General features: G+C 42.2%; 1 protein-coding gene across 3 annotated transcripts in view; it reads right to left on the bottom strand.

The window, feature by feature from the left end:
- The window catches only part of DNAH1 (dynein axonemal heavy chain 1), a 132646-nt gene that overhangs the window by 79774 nt on the left and 37179 nt on the right, over positions 1-15693 (bottom strand). For all 3 annotated transcript variants that reach the window (XM_035106095.2, XM_035106094.2, XM_035106098.2), the window contains exons 13-21: positions 15064-15257; positions 13490-13715; positions 12525-12644; positions 11244-11326; positions 10532-10673; positions 9981-10136; positions 7913-8111; positions 6304-6557; positions 4363-4575 (exon numbers count right to left, since the gene is read on the bottom strand). In XM_035106095.2, coding sequence (XP_034961986.1) covers positions 4363-4575; positions 6304-6557; positions 7913-8111; positions 9981-10136; positions 10532-10673; positions 11244-11326; positions 12525-12644; positions 13490-13715; positions 15064-15257 — 1587 coding nt within the window. The remainder of the gene's footprint in view (positions 1-4362; positions 4576-6303; positions 6558-7912; positions 8112-9980; positions 10137-10531; positions 10674-11243; positions 11327-12524; positions 12645-13489; positions 13716-15063; positions 15258-15693) is intronic.

Below are 15693 nucleotides of genomic sequence, written 5' to 3'. Positions count from 1 at the left end.
TAAAGACCAACTAAGTTTTTATTTTGGTATGAGCTTTCGTGTGCATGCACACTTCTTCAGATACAGTGAAATGGAAGTTTCCAGGCACTTATGTAGAGAAGGGGTGGGGAGGGGTGGGGATGGGGAGGGGGGATCACTCAGAAGGGTGGTGGAAATGGGTGATTGACTGACTGATAGCTGTTGATGACCGCAAACGACTGCAAATGGTTTTGCATGAAAAAGCAAGGGTTGAGATGGCTGAAGATCGCTTATCATGTATAATGAGATAAGAACCCGATATCTCTGTTCAAACCAGGTCCCTCCATGGTTTTGAGCTTGGTGATAAGTTGCAATTCAGCAACTTCTCTTTCCAGTCTATTTCTGAAATTCTTTTGTAGTAAGACAGCTACTTTGAGATCTTGTATAGAATGTCCTGGGAGATTGAAGTGTTCTCCTACTGGTTTTTCTGTCTTCTGGTTCCTGATGTCAGATTTATGTCCATTTATCCTTTGGCGTAGGGTTTGGCCTGTTTGTCCAATATAGAGAGCTGAAGGGCACTGTTGGCATTTGATGGCATACACAATGTTAGAGGATGAGCAATTAAATAGTCCTGAGATGGTATGTTGGATGTTGTTGGGGCCAGTAATGGTGTTGTCTGGGTGTATGTGGCAGCAAAGTTGGCATCTGGGTTTATTGCAGGCTCTGGTACCAGTGTCCATGTTAAGTCTGGTGGTTGTATTATTGTGGGTGAGGAGTTGTTTAAGATTGGGTGGCTGTCTGTAGGCAATGAAAGGTCTTCCTCCCAGAGCTTGAGAAAGGGAGCTGTCATTGTCCAGGAGAGGCTGTAGATCTCTGATGATGCGTTGTACTGTTTTAGCTTGGGAGCTGTATGTGATGACTAGTGGTGTTCTGTTATTTTCTTTTTTGGGTCTGTCTTGCAGCAGGTTCTCTCTAGGTATCTGTCTGGCTCTGTTGATCTGTTGTTTAACTTCATCAGGTGGATATTTTAGTTCTAAAAAGGTTTGCTGTAGATCTCTTAGGTGAGATTCTCTGTCTGTAGAGTTGGAACAGATGCGGTTGTAACGTAAGGCCTGGCTGTATACGATGGATTGTTTGGTATGTTTTTTTTATTTTTTTTATTTTTTTTTTATTTTTTTTTATTTTACTTCGATCCAGACCAACACGGCTACCTACCTGTAACCAGAACTGTGGTGATACGGTATGTTTTCCCAGAAGTGATAGGCAATGCTAACTCAGCCATTCCAGATAACAAAATGTACTCAAGCATCAGAACCTAGTAGAGAATGTGTTGCTTGATGCAAGGATCATCGTGCATAAAAACTGGAGTCATGATGATGGTCACACAATTCAAGCATCAATAAATAAAGCTAGGTTGGTTGGTATTATGAGTAAGTATCCTTTATTAAACAAACAGAATTTCTGCTACATTTCGGAAGATATGGGAAACTTCTTTGGGAAAATGGTAATTTACATAATTTTTAACTTCATGGTTTTTGGTGATGATAGAAATAATCATGGATTTGTATTTATTCTTCTTATATATAGCACAATAAGAGTGGAAAATATAATTTGAGTTGTGTCATTCAGATGAAAGTGAAAAAATGAGCCTCAATTGCAAAAACTGAATTAAGCAATCAATTTAGATCAGGGGCTACTGCCATAGATCCCTTTTCATTGTTTTTATGAATCCTACTTCTACTATGAATATAAAATTCAAGAAAATCTTAATTTTTAACTCTCGATCTAAGGGATGCATTTCATTGCCACAGTTCATACATTTAGGGAATGAATTGGCTGCCCTGTTCTGAGGCCTGCTTAAGCTGAGACCCTGATCCTGTGATTTCTCTCCCTCAGGTGGAGGAGAAATCATGCAAGGAATCCAGTCCATATGTTACGTTACCTATGTGGCTGCACAGGACTTTTTTCAGGGGAACTCACAGGAACTCAGTTCCAGCACCTCTCAGGTGGATGCCATTGCCATTGTAAGAGAACAGGGGAGGTGTTCGTGGTGAGTTCCGGGACCTCTTTTTCTATAAAAATAGCACTGTGGCTGCAGGAAACAGGCCACTCTGCATGGAGAAATTTTGCATGTATGAACTGGGGCACAGTGCTGAACAGTTAGTAAGGCCCCAAACAAATAGAAGCCCTTAGCTTCTAAGGACAAATAATGTCCTTAGCTGAGAAAACAATGGCCATTCCTTGAACATATAGCAAGGAATGAGTCACATTTGGGTAACTAGACTAATGGATCACCCACGTATCCTTTTAAAACCCTCAAGAGGAGGGGGTCATTTCCTAGAGAAAACAACAACAACTAGGCACTGTTTTTGAATGTGCCAAGTGTCCCTTCTTAGGAGCCATGCACACTCCCAGTGAAATTAGCATTTATTATTCAGGGAGAATAACACTTTTCAATTTGGGCTAAATGTGGAACAGTTAGGCTCCGGAAGTCCGATCCACCTCACATTAAATTAGTTAATGGTCCAAGTGATAGAATGTTCTCTATGAACAGCTGAAGTAATTGCTTGCAGAATGCCCTGGTGTTTGTTTATTTTAAAACCACTTTTTGAAGTGTTGTGGCTTAGCCAGGTTCAAAACACCACTTCCTAGACACCTTATTAAAGATGTTCTGCACTCTTCCAGTCTCATTGGTACTGGCAGGCATGCAATCTCTCTCAGAGACGGGCTGGAGGTTCAGAAATTGCTCTTTGCTCTTCAGATTTCGTGGGCAGACAGGTGTGTAATGAAGTGTCTTCTTCAAAGCAGGCAGCACTGAGACTTGTGTGGACGGTCAAGAAGCCATACAGAAATATAAATGTGTGTCGAAGATTTCTGAGACTGAGGTGAAGGGCATCTGAGTCCTAAACATTCATAGTGGTGTATCTCTGCCTTCAATCCCAATATGATGGATATACAACTTAACCCCTTTGCCTCTTATACTGTTGCTTGAGTCAGTAGATAACAATTGCCCATCCTTCTTGTTGCAATGAATCACTGTAGTAGCAGTTTTAGTAAACTGAGGGTGGTTTATACGGCCCTTCATTATCTTAATAGCTGTCTTTGTCACCATTTCATTTTCTATCCCCTTAATATGCTTTAACTACCAAGATAGAAACATTTTATTGCAATGCCTGAAATTACTACTGTGTGTGGAGGTTTTTCTTCTTCACTAAAAAAACTCTCATTGCCTTCACCATGTGGAAATCCCATATCTTCAGTAAAAGGAGTAAAAAAGAAGGGAAGGCCAAGCACAATTCAATTCCACATCCACACACACATGATCACATCAGAGCAAGCTTGTCACCTGGTTCCTTACAGCCTTGGTCCCATCCCTTTCTCATCCCGAGGCAATCCAGAACATACTCTGCAGACTCTGGTTCAAGCGCATAAGGATGGCTAATGCCCATTAATAAAGCAAAAGAATGATAACATAAAAGCACATGTTCTGCTTCGTCAAAACACTTCACTAATAAAAGTACTGTATTATTATTACCTGTTCATTGCAAAAGACCTGCTTGCTTACATCAGTAACTAAAAGGCTTATTTAAGATATTTGAGTATAAGATCTGCCATCAAACTGCCGTAAGTGCGGGTGTGCACAATTTAAAGCACATTAGGGATGGATGGGAGGGAGGTGCTTTTCTCCCTGCCCCAAAGCCAGAATGAGTTCAAAAATGAAACTACACTAGCAAAACTCTTATAATTGTGTCAGTGCAGCACTGAGGGTAGGTGGAAGAGAGGTGATGAACCCTCCTGCTTCTTCACTTTTACACCTGAAATGGGTTTTAAACCCTTTCTTCTGGTTATGTCTTATCTTGAAGCCTCAGTGAAACAAGGAAACTCTGAAAGCCACTAAAAGGTGGGATTCTTTTAAACATGTCTTTGGGCCAGAACTACAGTTCTCTGACATACAGCTCCACCACCATTATGTCTAGTTTGGCCCTAATCTACTCATATGCCTAATGGTGAGACCTGGCAATTAACACCTTACAAAATTAGGCTCTTCAGGGTGAACCTGGTCAATAGAGTGATTAAATATGCAAGGGCATAATTTGTTGTTTATTTTAAAAAATGTGCCAAATTTTTCACAGGATAAAAAATTCTCTTTAAACTATTGAAAGAAGTGAAGCCTTGTGGATATCCAGTCTCATTAAAGTCAGACTCTGATCCAAAGCTCTGTGTAAACTATAAATTGTACACAGAGCTCCCATGTCAACAGGGTCTGATCTCTGAGCATGTATTGGAGGTATGTATACAAAATTGTCCTCAGCACAAAATTGTTCTCACAGCTGCATTGGAGTATCCCCTCTGTTATATCAGATTCCACTTTCAAGCGCACAAAAGAATCTAGAAAATTATTACCTGCGTCATCTTTAGCTTATTTTCCCAAGTGTTGATCCTTTCCTCAAATGGCTTCTTGAATGGCGAGAAGGACATGCTTTGAGTCATAACAATGTGGTCATCCAGCAGCTGAGAAGCTTCATCAGGACTCTTCAGAATAAATGTTTCTGTTTCTTTATAGGGAACTACATTGAAGAGGATGTATTCCCATTCATGCTCCATCTTATCCAAGGCCTGAGAAATGAGAAGCAATAAATCTTTAGTCTAAGGTTACCAGATTTTTTTTAATTAATTAATTAATTAATTAGTACACATTTGGGACGTTGATACTGCAGCGATGGTGGTGGCAGAGGGGTGGCCGCTGCCTTGACCTCAACTGCCACGTTTCCCCTTCCTCCGAGGCTTCTATCTCCTTTCTCCATGAGCCTGGGCTGTTGGTTCTTCAGTGGTGGTGGTGGTAGGGGGGGGGGAAGCGGTGTCCGGTGGGTCAGGCATGGAAGGCGGAGAAGGAGGGCTGAGAGCAGTGGCGGAGGCAAGGGTTCGGGCAGCGCGATGCCTCCCTTCCCATCTGAGCAGCCCCAATCCCATTCCTATTTGTGTGCAAGCGGGAGGGGGCGGGGACCCCTAAGCTGGGCAGGGATGGCTTCACACTGCCTTTCGGAGCAGCCCCATCCCAACTCCTACTTGCCTGCAAGCAGAAGGGGGCAGGGATCTCTCAGGCAGCGCAATGCCTCCCTTCCCATCGGAGCAGTCCCAGCTGAGGCGGGGATCCCTCAGCTGGGAAGGGAGGCTTCCCCTTGCCTAACTGAGAGACACCTGCCCCTTCCTGCTTGCATACAAGCTCTTATAGGCAGCGTGAAGCCCCCCTTCACAGCTGAGAGATCTCCGCCCCGCTCCTGCTTGCATGCAAGTAGGAGTTGGGAGGCTGCTCCGATAGGCAGCATGAAGCCTCCCTTCACAGCTTAGTTGCTGGGGTCAGCGAAGGTGGAGGCAGCCCAGAAGTTGCATCTTAGAGGCCCTGCACCAGGCGACTTCCGAGCAACTCCTGAAGCCAACCAGAGCCAACTGCTCCGGGCTGCTGACACTGCCGCTGCTGCGTTTCCCGGGGACATTAGATGAAATCCAGGGACATTCAGGGGATGGAATTTGTCTAGGCCCTTATTCGCAAATCTGGGGACTGTCCCCGGGAAATGCATCTGGTAACCCTACTTTAGTCCATATTGAACAGACTTTGCAAAACACTTGCTTCCTTAAGGTGGAAAATAGGGAAAAGTTAATGGAGGTTAATGATCATGGTAACAGATGATGGAGGAGGAGGAGGAGGAGGAGGAGGAGGAGTAGGAGGAGGAGGAGGAGGAGTTGGAGTTTGGATTTGATATCCTGCTTTATCACTACCCTAAGGAGTCTCAAAGCGGCTAACATTCTCCTTTCTCTTTCTCTCCCACAACAAACACTTTGTGAGGTGAGTGGGGCTGAGAGACTTCAGAGAAGTGTGACTAGCCCAAGGTCACCCAGCAGCTGCATGTGGAGGAGCAGAGACGCGAACCCGGATCCCCAGATTACGAGACTACCGCTCAACAAACAAAGGACATGGAAATTACTTTCCATCAGAAAACTCGTTTGGGTTAGATAATAAATAGAAAGACAAGTATAGATGTAATTGCCTACAAGTTCCTTCCAAGCCCAAGTTATCTAGCATTCTCCAGATCTCCCATACATTCCCAATATCACGCCATATGAGGAAGTACCTATTTTGCTAGCACATTCAGAAAGTCTACCTATTTTTTAAAAACATTATTTTTAGCTGACTAGTGCTTTTGTAAGACATTTTCAGAAATATTTAGGGCAAATGTTAAAATCCCTGGATATGAGGAACAATCACAAGAAAAGCATTCATCTACAAAAACACTGCAGCATAAAGGATGACACCGCAAGGAAGGTCAGACAGAATGGTCTCCTTACATGCTCAATTGAGTATTCCTTCCCTGCAATCTCAGCTATTTTGGCTATGGCCTCGATGTGATCCTGAAGGTTCATCTCCAGACAGCGTGCAAACGTCAAATTGGCCTTGGGCCTCACATTGATTTTGATCTCTTCAGAAAGCATCTCCCAATGACGGTTCCGCATACCAGGATTGCGTAGACCTTGAATCAGGGGTATGTATGGTCTGAATTCCTCAATCTTGCCACGAATTTCCATTGCAACATCCTGGCATGCTTAACAGAACATTAAAAAATGTACCATCAATCAACAGTTCTAAGGTGCAAATCAGGAACACTGTGTGGTATCAGAACAGACTCAGTGAAATCAACAGATGTAAGTTACTTAAGTCCACTTATTTCAATGGGTCTACTCTGACTATGACAAACATATCAGCCATTGTGTGCAGAAACACAAGACTAAATTGTTTGCTTTAGGGAAAGGGTACTGAGTAACACTATGTTACATTATCCAAAGGGAAATGTTGTACGTTGCCCATACTGTAATTTGTTCCTTATTTGCACGTTTGAATCAATACCATAATATTTTCTTTAACACATATATTTGCTCCCTTTTAAGTTATAGGACAGATCATGAAGCTGAGGCTCCAATACTTTGGCCACCTCATGAGAAGAGAAGAATCCTTGGAAAAGACCCTGATGTTGGGAAAGATTGAGGGCACTAGGAGAAGGGGACGACAGAGGACGAGATGGTTGGACAGTGTTCTCGAAGCTATGAACATGAGTTTGACCAAACTGCGGGAGGCAGTGCAAGACAGGAGTGCCTGGCGTGCTATGGTCCATGGGGTCACGAAGAGTCGGACATGACTAAACGACTAAACAACAACAAAGTTATAGGAAAGGTACAAGCTCTGCAAAGAATAGGAGATAATGGGTTGTAGTCAACATTTGTCAGTGCAATCATTCATGTTTACCCAATCTCCCGTCTCCTCCCCCTACATGCTGTTCTGGGGGTTCTCCCGACGTTCCAGATTTGAAGAAGTGGGGAGAAGAGGCAAGGGAGTTCTACTGTGCTTCTACTAGAGCAACAATGAATACAGTCCATCTGCTTTTAAATGATTAAATTTAGCAAACTGTGATGTACGGGTGTGTAGCCTCCGTTTATTCTTGCAATGAAGGACTAACACCCCAGCAATGTCTTTGACAAGATCAGAACATTGTGATATAAGAAAAGCCAATTCTGGAAGACTTGCTCTATTACACAACTGTGTATTTTTAATCCTTCTGCTTTGAATGAGTCACCTTCACTCATATATATTCCTTCAACTCCTCCTCTGTTAAGGTTGATTCACTGCAGCACTTAGAACACAATTGTTTAGAAGAAAACACAAGTCAGGAAAAGAAACAAGAATATTTTACAGTGTTAATATAAAGCCATTGTAAACATAATTTTAGAGAAAGTTTGCAGTTCTACTATATCTTTACAATTTCTGAAATGGTTGCAAGGGATGCTAAATCTGTCAGTTTAGATTTCTCCCCATTTCTCATTTCCCCCCATATTAATTTCAGTTGAACCCATTTCTGAATCTGTTTGCTTTTTAAAAAATGACATTTCAAGGCTCTGTAGCTACCTGGAATATCCTTGAACTGTTTCACACACTTGTGCATTGTCTTAAAGGACTCGTTGACATTCTTCTCCAGCTGTTCTGCATCAATTGCAGACAGAGGATCATTCATCCAGCTGTCAGCCCAGCGAAGCCAGTCTGATGCTGTAGTCCAGAGATCATAGAAGGGCTGAAAGTCCTTAACCATCCTGGACAGCTTATCGTACTGAAGAAACCAGAAGAATATTACTAACTGCTAACAGGCACATGTTCCACAGAAAAATAACCTGTAATGTCTTCCGAACATGCCATCAGGGTGTACGTTCACTAGGTTGCTCTCTCGACTTTGCTGGTATAAATAAGTCGGCAGGGAGCCCTGAACTGACTTCATGAGAGTTCTCTTCTGTATGTTTAGTGGGCAAGGGACCTTCCCTTTGTTTCTTGGGCGCAATACGTGACTATACATGTGCCCAGATCACAATAGTCCTAGAGTTTCCATGTGGGTTGAGTCCAGGCTATCTGAAGGAGCTTATCGCCCTATGAGACTGCCTGAGCTTTGTGATCTTCCAGGGAGGGTTTTCTCTTAGTCCCGCTACTTTCATAGGCACTTTTGGTGAGGACACAAGAGAGAATCTTATTCATGGCTCCTCCCAGATTGCTGAACTCTCTTCCATGGGAGGCTAGGCTGGCCCCCTCTCTGATTTCTGTTCAGTGGCAGGCAAATGCTATTTTGTTCAGACAGGCCTTTGGTCACTAACTGGCTGTTGTGGCAGGATCTTCTAAGGGTGGGTGCTGTACTTTGTGTGTCTATGCTTCTAAATAGTTCTAAGTGTTTACAGTGCTGTTTTAATAGTTACTTTTTGATTTTTAAAAATATTTCTATTGATTGTCTGTTTGTAGCGCTATTTATTTTAATTCATGCTGTGAGCCACCTTGGGAGAAAGGTAACTAAATAAATAGGAAAAGAGAGAAAGGAGAACAGACACACACTCTGCAAAATTGTACACAAACCACCTTATCTTATGTATAAAGGGAACAAAATCCAGTCATTAAACAACATTAAGTCCCATTGATTTCAACAGGAAGAACTTGATCATATAATTGTGCACTCTCATTCAGAACCATGTGACATAAACATGCTTCCATTTGACTAGATCACTTCTTCTCTTTCTGTTTGTTTAAAATATTTTATTTTAGTTACAGGTAGGTAGCCGTGTTGGTCTGAGTCGAAACAAAATTAAAAAATTTCTTCAGTAGCACCTTAAAGACCAACTAAGTTTTTATTTTGGTATGAGCTTTCGTGTGCATGCACACGAAAGCTCATACCAAAATAAAAACTTAGTTGGTCTTTAAGGTGCTACTGAAGGAATTTTTTAATTTTATTTTAGTTAGCCATAATTATTACATAACCACAGAAAGATTCCAAAATAACACAGAAAACAATAACAACGCATTTAATTCTGCTACATTAATGATCTCACACAATTATTAATACATATTTAAAGCAAAAAATGCAAAAAATGTAAAACAATTATTTGGATTTCTCCTTATCCTCTATGAAACAGAATCAAATACAATGTCTCATTCTTTTTAAAAGCAGCATCTTTATAATAAAAGGGTTTTTTTTTAAAAAAAGCACCTTTTTAAAAAAGCAACCAAAAAGTGTTAATTAAAAAGCACATTTGGAGTTTTAAGGTTTCAGTAAATGAAATCATTGTATAGAAATCCCTAATGGCTGCTTCTTGCTTCTGAGCTGGGAGCCAAGCCAACAATATAGCTTGCAGCCATACATTTATGAAACTTTTGAGATCTCTGCCACATGAATTGCTTCATGAATGCCTTGCATCTTCCAGCTCTTCTTGCGTGAGCTCTCAAAAAAAACACCTGAGAATAATTTAATGAAGTGGAGTGGCTAGCATACTGCTTTGCTCTGTGCCAGTTTAGTGAGACCACATGGTTAGAAAATGAAGGTGAGCAACAGAAGGCGAGCAGCAGAGTTATAAAGAAAGACTGGCAATATCTGGTGAAGTTATCAACTGTTATCAACAGAGATGCAAAAAGCACAATGAAGGTAGCGAGGGAGTTGGGAACTTACATTAGTCACCGGCACACCAAAAATCCGTTCCCTGTTGTTGTACAGTAATGCCAATTGCTGGGACTCCTTCAAATGCTTCTTGATTCTTCTTGCTTCATTGGCTATCTCATGTGCCCGGTTTATATCACTGTGCGCAGAAAACCCTGCCACAGCAATCTGTGAAAGAAAAGCAGTCATAGCAAGCAGGGAGATAGAGCCCATGAGACATAACCATAGATCTGGGAGAGGTGGATAGTATATTTTAAGATAAAATGCCGGTCATAAATGCTGGATAGAATCCTGGTAATAGCAAGTCTCAGGTGGCTATGAGTTTTCACCGTGCAAAGTGGAAACACTTCCCTCTCTCCTGGTCACATAGCTAAGGATGATAATGCGCCCTGAGTAATGGACAATCACCCACAACGATCTCTATGTCCCTAGGCTCAATGAGGAATAGACCTGGCTAACTCCATGTGTCAGGGTCTTATTTTAGTTCATCCCCAGCTACCCGCTGATGATACTTGATACTTAAAGTGAGTGTAGAGGACGACTCTGGTGCCCATTATCAGTACCTGAAGACCATCCAGCCGTTCCAAGAAGTTGGTTTGATCCATGAGCTGAATTTTACGGAATCTTTCTTCATCTTCAATGTGCTGCTGCCTTATCAGTTCAATCTGTGTGGTGATCTTATGAGGCCAGCCGCTTGCAGCCCACCTGACAACATAAAGAGAGCCACACAAATGCACTGTGTATCCAGTCCTCTGAGATGATCAAAGCTGCAGCTCAGCAACATCTAGTGGGCACAGGTGCCCCAAAAATCCTGCCTTGCATGCGTGTGCTGAGTCTTACAAATTGGGTGCCTGGGGTGCACTATATTACAAATCTGTAATAAAATGCTGGCAGCAACCTGGCAGGCAACTGGCACCCCTGGGCAATTCTCAAATCCCTGTGAGCTCCTTGTATCCACCCAGAAATATGCAGCCTAGCAATTTCATGCTGTGCAGCCCCTAAATTCACTGGCTTTTCATGAAAAATAAAACAAAATAAAGGCCTCCGGTTTGCTAAAAGCCTCAGAAACAAGAAGGTTGCTTCAGTCCCTGGCCCAGAGGCTGGCACCACCACTGGTTCTGCATTTGAATAAGGTAGTTCAGTGGGCATCTTTTCTGGCGGCCTGAAGAGATTTGCTGAAGCCCTTTGATGTGCAAATAAAGCCCTGAGGCAGAAAATATGGTATCTGAAGCCAAAGGTCTTGCTCTGACTGCAGGGGAAATGCCTTGTGCTTACTTGTCATTGAAGTCCTCTTGAGTCAAATTGTAGAGGAAATCTTCCATGATTTCGTATTCTTCCATGACCTTACTTATCAATTCCTATGCAATGACAGAAAGAGAGAGAGCGGCCGATAAGCAGGGCTTTGCTTGCATGATCAAAATTTCATTCCATCTGTGTTATATTTTGTTGCACAAAAAGTCAAATGTCTGGATATAGAGTACAGTGAAAGAGGGACAGGGTATACACTTCTACAGTTCTTCTTAGGTTACAACAAACAGAGGATCCAGCAGGCCTTAGGAGTCTCAAGAAGCACTGGGTGAATGTGTTTTCTGTACCTTACTGTTTCATGAAAAAACTTTAATAAAAATCTTAACACAATAAAAGAAAAAAGCAGCAGCACTGGGTGGAATTCAACATCATTACCTGATGGAACAACCCCTCTCCTCTTTTCCCGGGGGTTCTTCAACACCTACTCCTGAGCAAATTTCAGGAGGAGAACCAGGGGAGGAGGGGAGCCCTCGTGCAAAGCACATTAACTGAATCTTGCTCACTGCTTCAGGCTTGAGAACAAACAAGTTACCCAAAGCTTAAGAAGTGCCACAGGCCATTGAAATAGTGTATTATAATTCCACTCTGGTTACATTATTATGATACCACCCTGGTGTGGTTAAGAAGTCAATAACAATGGGATCATTTTTAGCCCACAAGTTATTAATATGCAAATATTCAACATCTAAAATTTGTACTGAGCAAAAAGCTTTGAAGCAGGTGTGATAAGCAATCCAAACACAGGCAGGCATTTTAACACCTATCCCACCCTAGACACCTGCATGATCTTTAACTGAATTCATGACCATGGTTGGTAGTCTGACAGCTGTCAGCCCAACTTGGAGGCATGATGGTTTGCACATACATTCATCTACATACTATAGTGCAGATGCTTAAAAGGTGTATTGGTGAAATTTCATGCACTGAGTTAATATTTGCTTTCCAGTGATTTCGTTAGCAAACTATGCATGAATAGCATGCATCTACTTCTTACACTTGCTCCCTAAAATAATGGAACTGGGAATTCGGCAACAGCTGTAGAGTTCCTTAATACCTTCAGTGCTACCTGATGAAGTGTTTTTGTAACTACCAACTTGCATATGCATCTACTAAGAGAATTTGATTTATTCAAAGCAGCCCACAATTACTGTTCTGGTCAGGATGCGGTACTGGATTAAAAGTTGAGTGATCTACCCATTATCTACTTCACTCCAATAGTTTAATGCCACACAGGCAGCCACTTCTTACCTCCTGCGCTTTCTGCTTCTCGGGGATTCCTTTCATCCACTCCCGCAGTTCAGCCAGCTCCTCAATGCTGTTTGGTTTTTCATAAATTTTTCGGCTGATGGCTTTGAAAGCTTCACAGATCTGCAGAAAGAAGTGATGACTCTCTGAATGCTAATATTTAAACAAATAGTGAAATCATTTAATATACGGTAACTCAAAAGTAACTATAAGAATTCAACATTCCTTTAAAAACAACAACAACGAAATATGGAAGGACATTGGGCATACGGAAACAGGGAGATTCTGACCAGGACAACATCACACCATGTGCCTTTCTTAGCTAAATATTAGGCAGGGAGGAAACATGGGACGGAGGCAGCCAAACACTCATTGGAATGTGTCCCTGAACTTCAGCTGTGCAGATCTTCATCTAAAGCATAGCTGCCAAGTTATCCCTTTTTTACAGGGATTTTCCCTTATGCTGAATAGGCTTCCTCGCGAGAAAAGGGAAAACTTGGCAGCTATGATCTAAAGTCATCAAGACGATTGGGATGATTGGGATGGCATTGGGGATTAATAAAATGAGAATGGTGCAGCAGATTAGAACTGCTATAAAGAATACTGAAAAAGAAGGTTTCTGCACATGAATATGTTTGGAAATGGCAATAGGAGAACCATAAACCTTTCTATATGATGCTCTTCCTGTATTGACACATTTGTGCAGAAGCACTTGACTTAACCGGCTGTTAGATCTCACACTAGAACAATCCCCAGCAGTACATTTATATATATATATATATATATATATATATATATATATATATATATATATACACACATGCTAAGAAGAGTTCAAAATTGCTGTTATGACTGCAATTCATTTCTTTTCCTTGTAACCTCTTTGCAATTGTAAACTTTCAGAAACAGCTACAGAATTACTCCACCGGCTATTTATCCAGTTGATGAGTACCAAGTATGAAACTCACATCTTCCACTTGCTCATGTAAATTCTTAGCCAATATATCCAGCATAGTGGTGGCCAATGCTTTGCATTTCTTGGAAAGGTTTTGCCGTACACCTTCAACACTGAGATGAAAGGGGCCAATCACCATGCTACCGGGCAAGCTGTTGTCCAGCAACTCCTTTTCTGCCATATGCTTGTTAACGATCTCTCTCACCTCTTGAGCAGGCGGGCACTGCACCAGATATGGTCTAGAGAAATATAGAATTATTAAGGGAAGACTCACCACCACAACACAGGTAAAACAGGCATACTGCATACTGTGGCAGAATATGATTTCCCACCCAGCAGGAACATATGATTTATAAACGGCAAATGTAACCAGTGAAAGGCTTCAAGGCCATTCAACAAATTTGCACTTGCAAAAGCCCTTGAAGATTGGAGGAAGGAAGCTGATTCTGTTGTGCTGCAAGATCCACAGTTGGAGGAAGTATTGCTTCTGATTGCCGTACTAATTGCTGGAAACTGTTGTTGGACTACAACTCCCATCATCCCTGACCACTGGTCTTGCTAGTTAGGAGTGATGGGAGTAGGAGGGCAGAGTGCTCTTGTGCTCAGGTCTTGCTTGTGGGGCTTCCCACAGGCATCTGTGTGACCACTGTGAGAACAGGATGCTGGATTGGGGCTATTGGCTTGATCCAGGAGGCTCCTCTAACAGCCTTATGATTGCTCTCACTAAACACAAGGTGGTGGTGGTGATGGAGAGGTCTTTGCTTCTAGCACTTAGGAATGAAGAAAGGTATAAAAACCTTTAGGGTAGAAAGGCAGTTTTTAAAAACCCAAGGGTTCTTAAGGCCAGATTTGCATACTATGTTCTTTTAGGTGTACACTTAAGACAGTGTTTCTCAAATATGGGTTCTCAGCTGTTATTGGACTACAACTCCCATCATCCCTAGCTAGCAAGACCAGTGGTCAGGGATGATGGGAGTTGTAGTCCAACAACAGTTGAGGAAGTTTGAGAAACACTGGCTTAAGATTTTGAAGTGCACAGTTAAAATGTAATGTGTGAATACAAGAAACAGGAGCAGATGTTGCTTGTTGCTCCCTGTTACGTGTATGCTTGGAGGCACCTAGATTGGTAACCTTGGGTGTGTAACAGCCCTAAGAAAAGAAAACAGGCAGCCAATGACCACACTGATGCTGAAACAACAATGTAATCGGTTTCATAATGTACATCACAGTACCATGGGCACAGTCCTAAGTTTTCTTCCATGAACAGAACAGCATCCTCCCAAATGGGGTTTTCCTACTTCCCTTCCTGAAAATCACTTATGGGGACTGGGAGACTCTTGGCAATGGTGCGGAATATGACATGGGGGCCAGCAGATAAAGGGAGAGCTGACCAAGTTCCCTCCTCCCATGTGCACAGATAAGTAACTTAGGGTCCAAGCCCATGTATTTGCGGGAACTTTGTCTTCTTCAGAAAACATTTGCCATTGAAAGTGAAATCAGTGCAGAAGGCAGTGCATTAATCTATCCATGCAACTACAGAAAAACCTCTTATGCAAGTCCCTGCTCTTCCCTTTAAAAGCTACATACTTTAGGAGGCTGTTGATATCACGATTATTCAGTTCCAAGTACTTTTCATAATTCTTGGCATAAGCTTGAAGGGGGATCAGGGCTTTGCGGATACATATGATGATGGTTTTGCGCAGTTCGATCACAGGTGGCTCATACAGACCCACTGACTCCAGCAATGGTGTGCCACAGATGAACATGTTTTCAAGCACGTGCTGAACAAGGGACAAAAGAACAGCCATTTAGCACAAACTGCTTCTATTTTCTCCTTCAAGTCTGTTGTACAAAACTGAAATCCATCTACTGCTAGACAGTTAATGCTCCTCCTGCTCTTTTTATTGCATACCTCAATAAAAACCCATGCCAACCCAAGGAACCATAGCTTTAATCATAATACAGGTTGTTGTTGTTTAGTCATTTAGTCGTGTCCGACTCTTCGTGATACAGGTTCCCATACATGTTTACCTGACTTTGTATAAACGAAAGCTTGCAGGGGACTCAATTGAGAGACCCATCTTTAATGTATGGTGCCCCACTTGAATTTCTGTTCATACTACTTGTGGTTTGCTCCAAATGTTGCCTCACTTGTGCTGCAGCTTATCTCTATGAGCTGCTCTTGGCTGAAAGCTGCCTACCCCAGCATTCAAGAGG

This window comes from Zootoca vivipara, chromosome 2 (genome assembly GCF_963506605.1).
Source record: "Zootoca vivipara chromosome 2, rZooViv1.1, whole genome shotgun sequence".
In the NCBI taxonomy this organism is placed as follows: domain Eukaryota; kingdom Metazoa; phylum Chordata; class Lepidosauria; order Squamata; family Lacertidae; genus Zootoca; species Zootoca vivipara.
This window is presented reverse-complemented; position numbering and strand designations above follow the sequence as displayed.